This window comes from Typopeltis vanoorti, chromosome 1, assembly GCF_054136105.1.
Source record: "Typopeltis vanoorti isolate ZY-2024b chromosome 1, IOZ_Tvanoo_1.0, whole genome shotgun sequence".
Classification (NCBI taxonomy): domain Eukaryota; kingdom Metazoa; phylum Arthropoda; class Arachnida; order Uropygi; family Thelyphonidae; genus Typopeltis; species Typopeltis vanoorti.
In genome coordinates, this window is record NC_143549.1 from 153710874 (window position 1) to 153723958 (window position 13085).

At 33.0% G+C, this 13085-nt stretch overlaps 1 protein-coding gene across 1 annotated transcript in view; it reads left to right on the forward strand.

Moving 5' to 3' along the window:
• The window catches only part of LOC150110554 (syntaxin-18-like), a 57823-nt gene that overhangs the window by 38298 nt on the left and 6440 nt on the right, over positions 1 to 13085 (forward strand). The window contains exons 4-5 of the mRNA XM_090401399.1: positions 709 to 778; positions 9678 to 9758. Of these exons, the coding sequence (XP_090257525.1) occupies positions 709 to 778; positions 9678 to 9758 (151 nt within the window). The remainder of the gene's footprint in view (positions 1 to 708; positions 779 to 9677; positions 9759 to 13085) is intronic.

Here is a 13085-nt window from a genome sequence, read left to right on the forward strand (position 1 = left end):
CAGACATACTGTCACCCTCTGTAATGGATAATCACAAGCTGCCTATACTTATAAATGAGCAAAGGACATCAGCAGTCTACCATGCCATTATTCTAGAATCCAATGAAAGAAAATATTATTAAACTTGTTTATATATGTGCTGATCCTGAAGGAATATCTTAAAAAGCAATGCAGTTGACTCTCCATTATAGTAAACTCTAATATAACTAATTTGCTCACTTTAAACAAACTACTGAAAAGTCCCCATAGGTACAGTGCTATGCTAAAAGAAATTCACCCTTGCCAACTAATCAACAAATTATTCTTGTGGTCCCCATGAATTTGCTATAGTGTGAGTTGGTTGTATATTTTATTGTTTTAAAAAAAGTGTATTGTATAACAAGACTAAGTGAAAATATTTTCATTTAACCTTGTCATAGAATACATCACATTTTTTATTTATTTATTTATTTTTTTATAAGATCATTATTATTTAAGATTTAGTAGTTCATCAAATCAGATTTTTAAAATTTGTAATCAACCTTTCAATTTTTCAGTCTTAAACATTGGCCGATATGGATAATATATTCATTTGATTGATATATTAATATTGATTTAGGTATAATTGCCACATACAATGGCATTATTCATGTTTAATGTGAATTCAAATTAAGAATTAATTTAACTTTGCACAAATTTGTGAAATAATTAATTATTTTCAATTATTAGGCATATAGAAGGAAAAGTGGTAGAAATATCCAAATTGCAAGAAATCCTTTCTGAAAAAGTTCTTCAGCAGGTATATTAAGTGTTTCAAGTTTAAATTTCTCATGTTCATTTTACAGTTAAAACTTAATCATATATTATTTATATATTATATATACTAAGGCCATAACTGTAAAATCATATTATTGATCTCCCTTCTTAAATGTGTAGATTACTGTATTTTTTGCCCCTTATAACACCATTGTATTCGACACATCACATTTTTCATGCAGATTTTTGAAGGAAAAAAAAGAAATTCTTCGCACTATAAGATGCATGAATTATGCATTAGATTTTTCATGTAAATATTAATTTATATTATTTTAAATTTTATACATGTATTATCTGTTTATTAGATAAAAAAAACAATTATTATTAAAAAATCATCAAATCATTAAAAAATCTAACATTTAATATATAAACAAAATAATTTTTATAAATTTCATTAACTTCTTTTTCAAATCTTTATTCATTTTCATCTTCACTCTCAAAATTTTCTGAACTTGATTCTTCATCAGAAACCGAGTCATTGCTGTTTTGAAGTAATAAGTCTCCATACCATCAAGAGAATTACTAATGCACACTTTTGAAAAGATTTTATAATAATTTTGGGTTTCACTTCATTCCATGAACTCTTTACCCATTTATACATCTGCAAAATTGTGGCCTTCTTTCTCCTACCTGTAGATGTTTCCTCAAAATTTGGAGATTGCATCCCATTGACCAATTTTTCCCTCATAAATCCTTTAAATGGTTTGCTTATCAATACATCTAAAGGTTGAAGTGCGGAGGTGAGTCATCCTGGGATTACCACTATTTTTGTGTTAATTTGCGAAGTTCATTCTTAACAGCTTCAGTTTTATGGCATCTAAACTGATCCCATACTAACAAAGCAAGTTTCTGATGTAAAAACTGCCAGGACTTTCAGACCACACCTTCTTTATCCATACCTTCATCCTCTCCTCATCATTCCATTCTTTTGGATGAATACAAATGTAAACTCCTTTAGGAATTTTTCTTTGGGCATTGTTTTTCTTTTAAAAATTAAAAAAGGTGGCAGTTTTGTTCCATCCACACAGCACGACAAGACAACAGTATAGTGAGCTTTTTCGTGACCAGAAGTTTTAACAATAATATATATTTTTTTTAACCTTTGGAGTCAGCAGTCTTGTTCGAATATAAAATTTGAATTTTATATTCGAGTTCATTTGGCATTTTTTGTGACATTTTCATTAGGAAAAAATTAGGAAATTTTGCATGCATAAATCATTTCTCTTCATAAATCTAAACTACCATGATGGCAGCCCCGTACAGTCAATGATATTTCTTTCTGTTGCCAATAATATTGCTTGTTGAATAATCATTTTTGTAGATACGCAGCAACCGGATCTTCTTCAATCCATTATCCAAGTTTTTAATTCATTTTCAATTTCTGGCCATTTTGCTAGTTTTCTGCAGAGATTGTGTTTTTTTAGAATTTGCTTCTATTAAATGCTGCTTTTGTTTCCTCCAAGTTTGTACCATTTTTTCTGTAGGCGGGGGCCCAAAGTGCCACTCTGCTGTCCTTTTGCCATTCTTTTTTTGCATACTCAATCACATTATGCTTAAACACAATCATATAGCTATGTCTGTGCTTCGTAGTACCCATGGGTTATAAAAAATTTAAATATAATAATGTGTTGATTGCTAGTTTAAATGTGTGACTGTTAACGACTATGCAACTATTCAAACTGATCATACATTACCAGCAAGCAATGATGCACCGTAAATGCGCATACATAAAAAACATCGATGAGTGAGATGGATCGGTTTATAAGACATATTCATCTTATAGGATGCATCCTAATTTTCAGATAAATTTTAGGTACAAAAACAGCACGTCTTATAAGGCAAAAAATACCGTAATTTTTCATCATCATCATCATTATCATCAAATTCCTGATATCTATCCTCAAGGCATGCACAGGATGTTATAATAATACTATATGATTAAATTTACATTATTACTAGTTTGATATCAATAATTTCCTTCCAAATTAATCTATCAGAGTCATATCAAAAGTTTTGCACGCTGTTACATGACCGGTGCGATGATGTAATAGTTTTCCCACCTTTACATCAGTTGTACGCCAGATCCAGTAAAAATGATGCCTACTTGTTTTCTTTTTTTTGGTATTCCTGTTTTTTGAAATAAGACTTCAAAGAAGAATCTGATCTGACTCATATTGGATATCGAGCGTTTTCAGTGATAGTACAAGGCGGCATATTTCACATGAAGTTTCTGATTGTATTGAAACACACACATTCTTAGTGACCTGCTCCAATTGACCACCAGTTTAATACACAACTTTTCTGATGATGGCACACTACATTCCTCCTCCTCACTTGACAAACCTTGCACTACTACAACTTACAGAGCAAGACCATCTGGAATTCTAGAACTGATCTTCAAACCACTCTTCATTGGGGCTTGGATAACCTTGTCAATTTCAGTGCTTGCAAAATACACTTCTAGAAAAAAAAAACCATATTGTTCCATCCTTACTTTTTATAATATCCAGATCTCTTGGCAAGATGAGGTCTCACCTTGACATCAATCCTCTCCTGGCATAAACACATTGCAGCGATTGTCTCCTTGGCATCTAAAAAAATTAGGGTTTCTCTTTCACTCAAGGCATTACTTTGCATCTGTATAACTGTGTTAACCCTGTATAAATCATAAATCTTCCTATGTACCTCTTGTATATTTGGGTGGGGTGCCCCCAAGAATTCCCTAAAAATACTTTGCAGTTAATACAGAACAAAGCAATCAAACTGATTTCTGACCACCTCTCCAACCACTTTCACAGGCATTTAGTATCTGCTGTATGCATCTTCTATGAATATTTCCATGGCAAATATTCATTAGAACTAGCATCAGTAATTTCCTCCCCCCCCCTACCCTCTCTGTCTCTCTAGAAAATCTATTAAACCACATGAAGCTGCTACCTAGCATTCCTTTTAACTTCTTATCCACAGAACAATATCCTCCTCATCCTCTTTCATTCCTTATACTGCTGCATTCTGGAACAGCCTCCCCTCCTATGTGTTTGTTTCACAACCGGTCTTCAGATCTAATATGAACAATTTCTCCTTACTCAAACCTCTTTCCATACGTTATTAATGTACTGTAGGTTAACCAACCAACCTCTTGTGTATAGCTCTGATATACAAATATATATAGAATTGTAGTATTTTGGAATCAGAATATAGCTAGGATCTATATTTAATTTTTGTAAATCTGGTACCTTGTCACATGTCTTTTCCAGATTTACAAAAATTAAACATAGATCCTGACTATATTCCTATGATTTCCTTTCAGGATTTTTTCGCATTTTATAGGTGGGTACTATAAGAGCTCTACTCATATCATCTGAAATTCAATCTTCTAATCAGGCCTTCTGAATAATAAAATCCTTTATTCCTCCATATTTCAATATATCTGGTTGAATATCATCTGAAACAGATGATATTCTGATAAACAGCAGCCATTGCACTTTTTTTTAAATCACTTTTTCTACCTCAGGTATCAATATATATTCTTGATTGCATTCCTGTTCAATATTTTCAGTCACTGTTCTGTCACTTCTTGTTTCATTTAGCAATGTTTCAAAGTTATTATTTCAGACATCTGTGATTCCATTTACAGTGCTCCATACTCTGTTTCTGAGATTAGCCTCAAAATGTTTTGCCACCTTCCTGATAATTATCTACTACATTCGTGTCCAAAACCTAAGGGCAAACACTATTTCTGAAGATTAGCACCACAAATTCAAATGAATCAGCATGTGGCAATTTGTATAACTGATGATTTTGAGTAGAAAGTGGGTACACATTCAAATTTTCGAATCACGAGCAAAAAGGGGTCACTTAGTAGCATTCAACAGGATAAAAGGCTGAACTAAGCAAATTGTTTGAAGGAAGCTCTTCTTGTGACGGAATAAAGATGATGGAAGTTTTTTCACTTGGCTATGCTACCAATTATATATTTGGTTTAATCCTTTATCCAAGTGTAAGCAAACAAAGTTTGCGCCTGAAGTATTTTCAGGACTGGGGCAACTCATGGCAGAGGTGGTATAACTTCTCATCACTTGCCTTAGTATCCCATTTTAATAATAAGGTGTGACACCTTTTTGGCAACTTGTATATGGAAATATGACTTCTCCATTACTTCCGCCTTAGTATCACCACCTCTGGGTCTGGCTCCCACTGATGAGACCTCAATAAAGGTCGAAACCAGTCTAAGTAGTGACCTTTCACTTAATGCATAGCATTATATGTCCACATGGAGATGTGCTTTGCATTATGGATACTAAGGCAAGTGATGAGAAGTTATACTACCTTTGGCACGAGTTGCCCCGGTCATGGTTTGGGGAGGCATTAGACTTAATGGACGCACTGAGTTGCAAATTCTGGAAAAAGGGAGTATGACTGGTGAACAATATTGCAATGAAATTCTTCAGCGTCATGTTCAATTGTTCCATAGTGCTGTATGTGAAGAATTCATTTTTATGGATGATAATGCCACACCACATTATACACAAGCAGTGGAGATACTTCTGGAGACTTAGGCTATTCATCAGATCAAGTGTCCAGCATGCTCTTCAGATCTCTGCCCCATAGAACACATTTAGGATGCAATGGGGAGACAGAAAACAAGGCCTTATCCTTTCTGTGAAGGAGTGGGCCAGTTTGCCTTAAGAGCTCCTAAATCACTTGGTGATACGCATGGTATGATGTTGTGAGAGTTACATTGCAGTTCGGGGTAGACCTGTTCCATACTGAAATGTCTCTCTGCATAGTTTTCTTTAAGCGCTGTGCATTAATTCCTTAACTACATCCTTAGGAAATTTGTAACTTTTGCCAAAATGTATCGCAATTTAATTTGCATGAAATTGAACACATTTTTTGTGTAATATAATTATCTTGGCAATAAATTTATGTCCACGTCTGGCTGTAGGCATGAAAGTTTTCATATATAGGTAAAAATGTAGTCCATTCTTAGCTTTTAGATGCCAGTGTATATTCTTATCAAAGTCTTCCCAGGACTTTTTCTTTTTATCTGCTTTTATATATTTTGTTTAATTCTTATATTTTTCCCTGTATTCTCTCAGAATACATGCTGATTTACTTGTCAAGAACTTTTGATATGATGTCTTCTTTGAAAAGAAGAACATATCTTCTGACTGTCTCTTTAACTTCTTGAGTCCACCACACACTTCTGATTTTTCTATACATGCATATAATTGCATGTATAGAAAAATGCTTATCTTTGGTTGAATTAGTCAATGTTTTTTTCAATCTGCTATCGAATCTCCTAGGTTTGGTTGTCATTTAAACTTTTTTAATTTTTCTTAATATTTGTAAATTTCAGTCAACCTCTGAAAGCTGCTGAACTTGATTCTTTTTTTAAAAATTGTGTACATATTTTTCTTTTGTATATGAAATTCAGTAGAACAGATACAAAGAGTCCTGCAAGGCGATGTACTAGCACCTTATTTATTCTTGGCATGCTTGGACTACATCTTCCGGACTATATTGTTGTTTCTGTAACACCAGTGAAATATCAGCAATAAGTCAATAAATAATTATTTACTTATCAGTCTGTGTTCTAATATATACCATCAAAATTAATCAACATTTACTGACATTGAACTGACATCAATTTTCCCATGCCCACAGTTCCAGCCTATTGAAATCATTCTGGAAGTACTGCATATCAGCAGCATTCCTGATTACCCTACCTATCTTTGCATTATCAGCAAATAGCTGTATGTCATTTGTCAAATCCTTCCCAATATCATTAATGTTGTATAGATTGAATGACAGTGGACCAAGCACTGATCCCTGTGGTACACTGCTGGTTACCTTAAATCTTGCAGTCACATCTCCTGTATGCCACTTTTTTGATATTTTTCAGTCAGCCATCCTCTTATCCACACTAATATTCTATAATCCAAATCCATATTCTCCAGTTTATGCAACAGTCTGCCATACACTATTCTGTCAAAAGCCTTAGCAAAATCAAAAGTATCATGGTGTATCCATTCCCCCTTGTCTAGTTCAGTTGTAACATTGTTATAAAATGTGAGCAAGTTGCTAAAATATGACCTTCCGTTAGTAAACCCATGTTCCTCCTTGCAAAGTAAAGATTCACTGTCAACCCATTTCTGAATGCGAGCCCTAACCAATTTTTCCAAAATCTTCACTACCACTCCTGAGATACTAATTGGTCCATAGCTGGATATGTCAGTCTTTGCACTGCTCTTGTGCAATGGAATTGCCATACATGCTGGCCTGGTTAGCCAAATGGTTAGTGTATCTGCTCTCCAGCCAAAAGGCTGCGGGTTTGAATCTTGCCGTGGGCATGGATATTTGTGATTGTCTGTGAAAATACCGGTGGTGGTCAGCGGTAGATGGCATTGGTGTAGATGAGTAGTTGCGGTTGGTGAAGACAGATAGTTATAGAGTAGGTGCACCTGCTCGATGAATCCTTGGACTCCCTGGAGGTGTTACATAATAATAATAATAATAATTCTTTCCGTTCCTGCAGAATCTTCCCTGTTCTGAGACTCATATTAAGCAGCCTGGTCAAAGGAATAGCCAAAAAATCAGAAGAGGCATTTCAGTTTAATCATAGTTTTATTATGTAATGCCAATTCTGTTTTATGCCATAAATAGTTTTTTTATACATTTATCTTATATATCGTGTCTGTTGATCTTTAGAAATAGTTGTTTTGTTAATTATCACTGATTTTGTTGCAATGGAATATGATCAGTGACTGGATAGAGTATGCATGCATCATTTTATCTTCAAAGATACTCAGTCATACGGCAAGATAATCAGTTAATCTCGATTCAGCAACCTAAGATACACACAGTGGTCATCAGTAATTAGCTTATTTCTTACTTATTTCTTTCTGAGTATTAAAACTTGGAAAGTTGAAAAAGTGCTATTTCTTTTCCCAAAATATTTCATTATATTGATTCTAACCTAAATGCATGCATCATTTTATCTTCAGAGATACTCAGTCATACGGCAACGTAATCAGTTAATCTCGATTCAGCAACCTAAGATACACACACACACACACACACGGTGGTCAGCAGTAATTAGCTTATTTCTTACTTATTTCTTTCTGGGCATTAAAACTTGGAAAGTCGAAAAAGTGGTTTTTCTTTTCCCAAAATATTTTATTATATTGATTCTAACCTAAATATTTTTTGATTGTTTTCTAAGCTGTCGTGTGACATCACTGGCCATATCCATCCGACAACATTTTGGAGAAAATCCAGAAATACACTCATCCAGTTCTAAGTTAGGGTTTTGTTTTTATGAATATTTTCAACATTTGCTTTCAAATGACAGAAAAGAAATTGCTTGTATTTTTTATAAAAATCATGCAAGTGTTAGAAGCACAAGCACATCAAAAATTAGTATTATTAATTAAAAAAAAAAATAATAATGATAAAATACATGAATGTTTTATTTTTTGCAGGCTGGCTGATAAACATATTAATACATAAGTAAACATATTTGCTTCCAAACTGCTAATTATATAGGATTATAATGCCATAACAAAAACAAAAGTTTTTATTAACCAGATCCAGGAATAAATGTGTGTCTGTGATATGATATATCATGAATAGAGTACACACAAGGCTAACATCTGGTGAGTGAGAGCCTGGCTAGTGAGCCAGCACAAAATTTTTCATGACATGGATATATGATTTTAACCTTTTCCTTGAAGGACTTTTTTTTTTTTAGCAGCAACAGCATCCCAGTTTTTGTACTAAACTTTGGTCCTTGACAATTTTTGCAAAGGGCCAAATGACTTTATAAAGGATATCCCATAAGTCATATTTAATATTTAATTACATTTGTATATATTAATTATTTTTATTCTTTTTTTTGATGTAATAATAAAATACAGAACCTGGAGATTTTTTTTTTATTAGTTATGAAAAACTACATCACATAAATGCCTTCCATTTTCATCTTCACAAACATAGGCTGTTTCTGTGGCATGTTGCATGACAGCTGTTAATTTTTCTGGCCATAGTCCTAATTTCTGCACATAATGTCTCCTTCAGCTGTTGGATTGTCTGGGGACTGTTCAAATACACCTTTTCCTTCAGGTAACCATAGGAAGAAGTTGGGAGCCATTAGATCTGGAGAACATGATGGCCAATTAATAATATCAAATTATTAGTCAATTAATAATAAGCATGTTGATTTTCAAAATAAAATTGCATGTTTTTTTGTTTTGGGTTGTGAACTTTTCCATGATTAATTTCCCAAATGTTCCTTCAATTAAAAAATAAAATGAAAAAATTAATTATCAAAAAAGTTATTCACATTTTAAATCCTTTCATGACTTATGGACCACCCTGTATATATACTGTTGACCCTCATTGTGGCATTACAGGTCTGTGGTTGGCTGAGTGGTTAATGTATCCACTCCCCATCTAACAGGTCAAATCCCACTATGGATATGTGTTTGTGATTATCTTTAGGTGTGAGAAGAATTTCTTTGCTTGATGTGGAAACCACTGTCCTTGCTTAAAGGCCTAAAGTGACTTTTGTTTTTAGTCTCTGAAGCAGAATTTCCAGATTTTATGAAAAATAAGTAAAAAATCCTTAGTTCACCCATGATAATATGCTATAGGTTTTACAACCTTTCATCACATAAAATAATAAAAAAAAAACATAACCATAACAAATTCACTCATAGCAAACTTGTTACTATTAAAAACTATTTGTGTGGTCCTGACCTGTTTGTTATAGTGAGTCAGCTGTATAAATTACTATTGCACATCCTTTTATGTTCCTTGTGTATATATATTAAACCTATCAAAAACTTTAACTTACTACAGTAATACATTACTTTCAGGAACATGATATGAGTAGAATATCAGAAATAGTGGTGGGGACTACAGAGAACATTAAAGATGGAAATCAAGAGCTTAGAGAGGTAATGTATCAAATTTAGAGAAATACAAACCATTTGTTTTTGCTGTCAGATGATTAAAAATTCTTTTTTTTTTTCTACTGAACATTTTAGTGCCTAACGAGTTGTTTTTCTGGAAACTGTATTCATGAGAAGTTGAAACCTATACACTGCTAAACTAGGAAAATAGTATTCCTTGGCTTCTTTGCAAGACCATCTGCAAAGAAACTAAAGTTTTCCAACCTTGTATTTATTGCATATTAGTATGATTTTTGATTTTTCAAACTATACAACCTTCTAACTTTGTGTTTATTTATGCTCCTGATGACAGTTCAGCATGCACATCAGCTGGTATATCTTACTATTATTATGAATGAGGTAATGTATCAAAAATTACCCAACTCTGAGTATCAAATTTCAAAACAGACATTTTGGAACTTCTTTTAAATTTTTAGACAGAATCCTGTCCTGTAGTTTGCTCATTTGCAGAGGCTTCACATAAGCCACTAGTTCAACTCAGTGCATCTCTAAAGAAGTGGAAACTTTGTATAAACATTGTATAATTCTGCTATTCCAACATCTTTTTAGGATGGTTAAGTTCTGTTAAACAGCTATAATAAAATATTATAGCTTTAAAGGAATATAATCTCTACTTTTTTCAAATCCTGTTTAAAGCTAGCTACTCTTACCAGCTCTCCTGAAGATCAGCTTCCTACCTCCTCTCAATTCCAGGTTTATACAAGGTTGCTTGATCTTGCAGCCTGCCCTGTTACAGTCAGACTAGAACATGCCAGCATCTATCTTAAAAAACACAATAAATATATCTGTTGCTACAATTTAGACCTGCCAATTAGATCTAAATGACCATGCCTTGCACAGAATCGCATTGGAGAAGCTACTGTGTTACTTCAAAATCAGCAACAGTCTTTAAAAAAAAAATCTAAATAAATATGGCTGTCTGAAACTTCTAAACATTTGGGTAATATTAATTCTTGGGTAACATGCACTAACAAATCACCTTAAAAAGTGATCTGTTAATGCATACAGGATGACAATAACCGAGTCAAGATGCCTAATGTAAAAGTTGCTCATCATAAAAAAAATGGCTTTTTACTTGATATTTTGCCATTTGAGTTGAAATTTAGCAGATACTTATACACCTGGCTTGAGAGTTCATATCTAAGTTTTAGTAGTGAGTGTGTAAGTATTCACTTCCTTTGAAAGAAAGCATCTTCTTCTTTTCTCTCAGCCATTTTCAATCCACTGTTGAATGAAGGCCTCTCCCATGATTTTCCAATTTTCCCAGTCTTCTGCTTCAGCCATTCATTTCTTTCCAGTCAGTTTTTTTATTTCATCTGCCCATCTTGTTTTTGGATGTCCTTGTCTTCTGGTCCATCTATTGTCCATTCCTGAGTCAGATGTCCTGCCCATCTCCATTTGGATCCTTTAACAATTTTTATTTCATCCAGAACTTTTGTCTGTGATCTAATCCATTCCTTCCTCATTTTATCCATTAGTGTTATTCCTAGATTCTTCTTTCCATCACTAGTATCAGTGCTCAGGTTTCTGAGCAATAGGTGAGCACTGGTAATACGCATTGGTAGAATACTTTACTTTTCAGGAAGATGGGTAAGTTATTTTTGAAGATGTAGTTCAGTTTCCCAAATGAATACCAGGGTAACTGTATTCTTCTTTTAATTTTGCTCTGTAATCCATTTTCAATGTCAAAAAGTTGCCCCAGATACGTGTAGGAGGAGACTATTTCTATTGACTCATCATCGAGGTTTATTGTTTTTGCTCGTAAGTACTTATTGAACATACTTTTATTTTTTCTCTATTTTAAGACCCATCTTCTTGCTTTCAATATTCAGTATATATTTATTATTTCCTTCAGGTTTTGTACTGATTTTGAAATGAATACAATATCATCTGCATATCTTAAATTGGTTAATTTTTCACTTTTTATTGTCATGCCTTTGGAACTCCAGTTAATTTTTTGAATCATCTCCTGAAGTGCTGCTGTAAAAATTTTAGGGATATAGAAATCTCTTTGTCTTATCCCCTTTTGTATAGGGATCTTGTTACTTTCTATTTGTTGTCTTATAGTTGCTGTTCCATTTTTTTATATTTCTTTTAACAGTTCTACATATTCGTGTGGTATAGACTGATTTTCTAGAGTTTCTATTATTGCCAAAGTTTTTTATACAGAACTGATGATAAGCTAATTGGTCTGTAATTTTTGGCTTCTCTCTTTATAAATTAATGTTAATATTGCATTATTCCCAAGTGCAGGTATTTTCCGTTTATGAATACATAAGTTGATAAGGTTTATTAGATATTTTATTAATTATTCACCAGCAATCTTGATTAACTCAATTTAGGTTTCATTTTCTCCTGGAGCTTTTCCATTTTTCATTTAATATATAGCTTCATGTACTTCTTTATAGGTTATTGGTAGTTAAAAATTATTTTCACTATCGAAATTATTTCCATTATTCTGTGTAGTTTTATCTTATTCATCATAAAGATGAATCAGATAAAAAGTTCTATGTAAATTTCTTCCAGTCTTTTGATAATTCCTTTTGGATTTCTTGTTACTTTACCATTCTTTTCTTTCACTAAGTGTTTGTTTCCAATCATCAGACTTAGAATTTTTATATTTTTGTTATTTTTTTTATTATTTGTTTGATTGGAGCATACATTTGTACTATTTTTAGCTTGTACCTATTGTTGATTTCCAGTGTGAGTTCAGAAATTCTGTTCAATACATAATTTATTTCTTCTGTATTTTCTTTTAAGGATTTTTTAATGATAAATCCTATTCCTATTTTTGTATTTGTCCCATAATAGCAAAAGTAGTGACTGCTTTTAAGTTGTATAAATTCCTCATTCTTCCTTTTTACCTTACTTAATCTATTATATCCCATTTTATTCTCTTTAGCTATTTTTTGAGATTGACCAGATCTTTTTCTGTTCTTAAGGTTCTACAATTAATGTTCCTATTTGTACATTTCTCTGTTTGGGTTTCTTACTTTGTTTTACAGTTGATCTTTTTGGTTTGACCTTTTCTGTTATTTTTCCAGCTTTATCACCTAACAAGGTCTTCCTTTTCAGGTTTAAGGCATTTCCTTCATTTATCTGGAATGCGTCTTTTCTGGGAAGTGTCCCTTCTGGCCTTAGGATTCATGGCCTTTTCATTTCATCATTAGGGTTTTGGTCTAATCTCCTTTGTTGACAAGACAGCTTGGGAGATGCATTTTATACCTATCTGCCAGGTAGTTAATAATTTCAGGCCACCTCTAACATGAGGATCCGTTACCCTTCTAGCTGCCCTAAACCTGGAGAACAGAT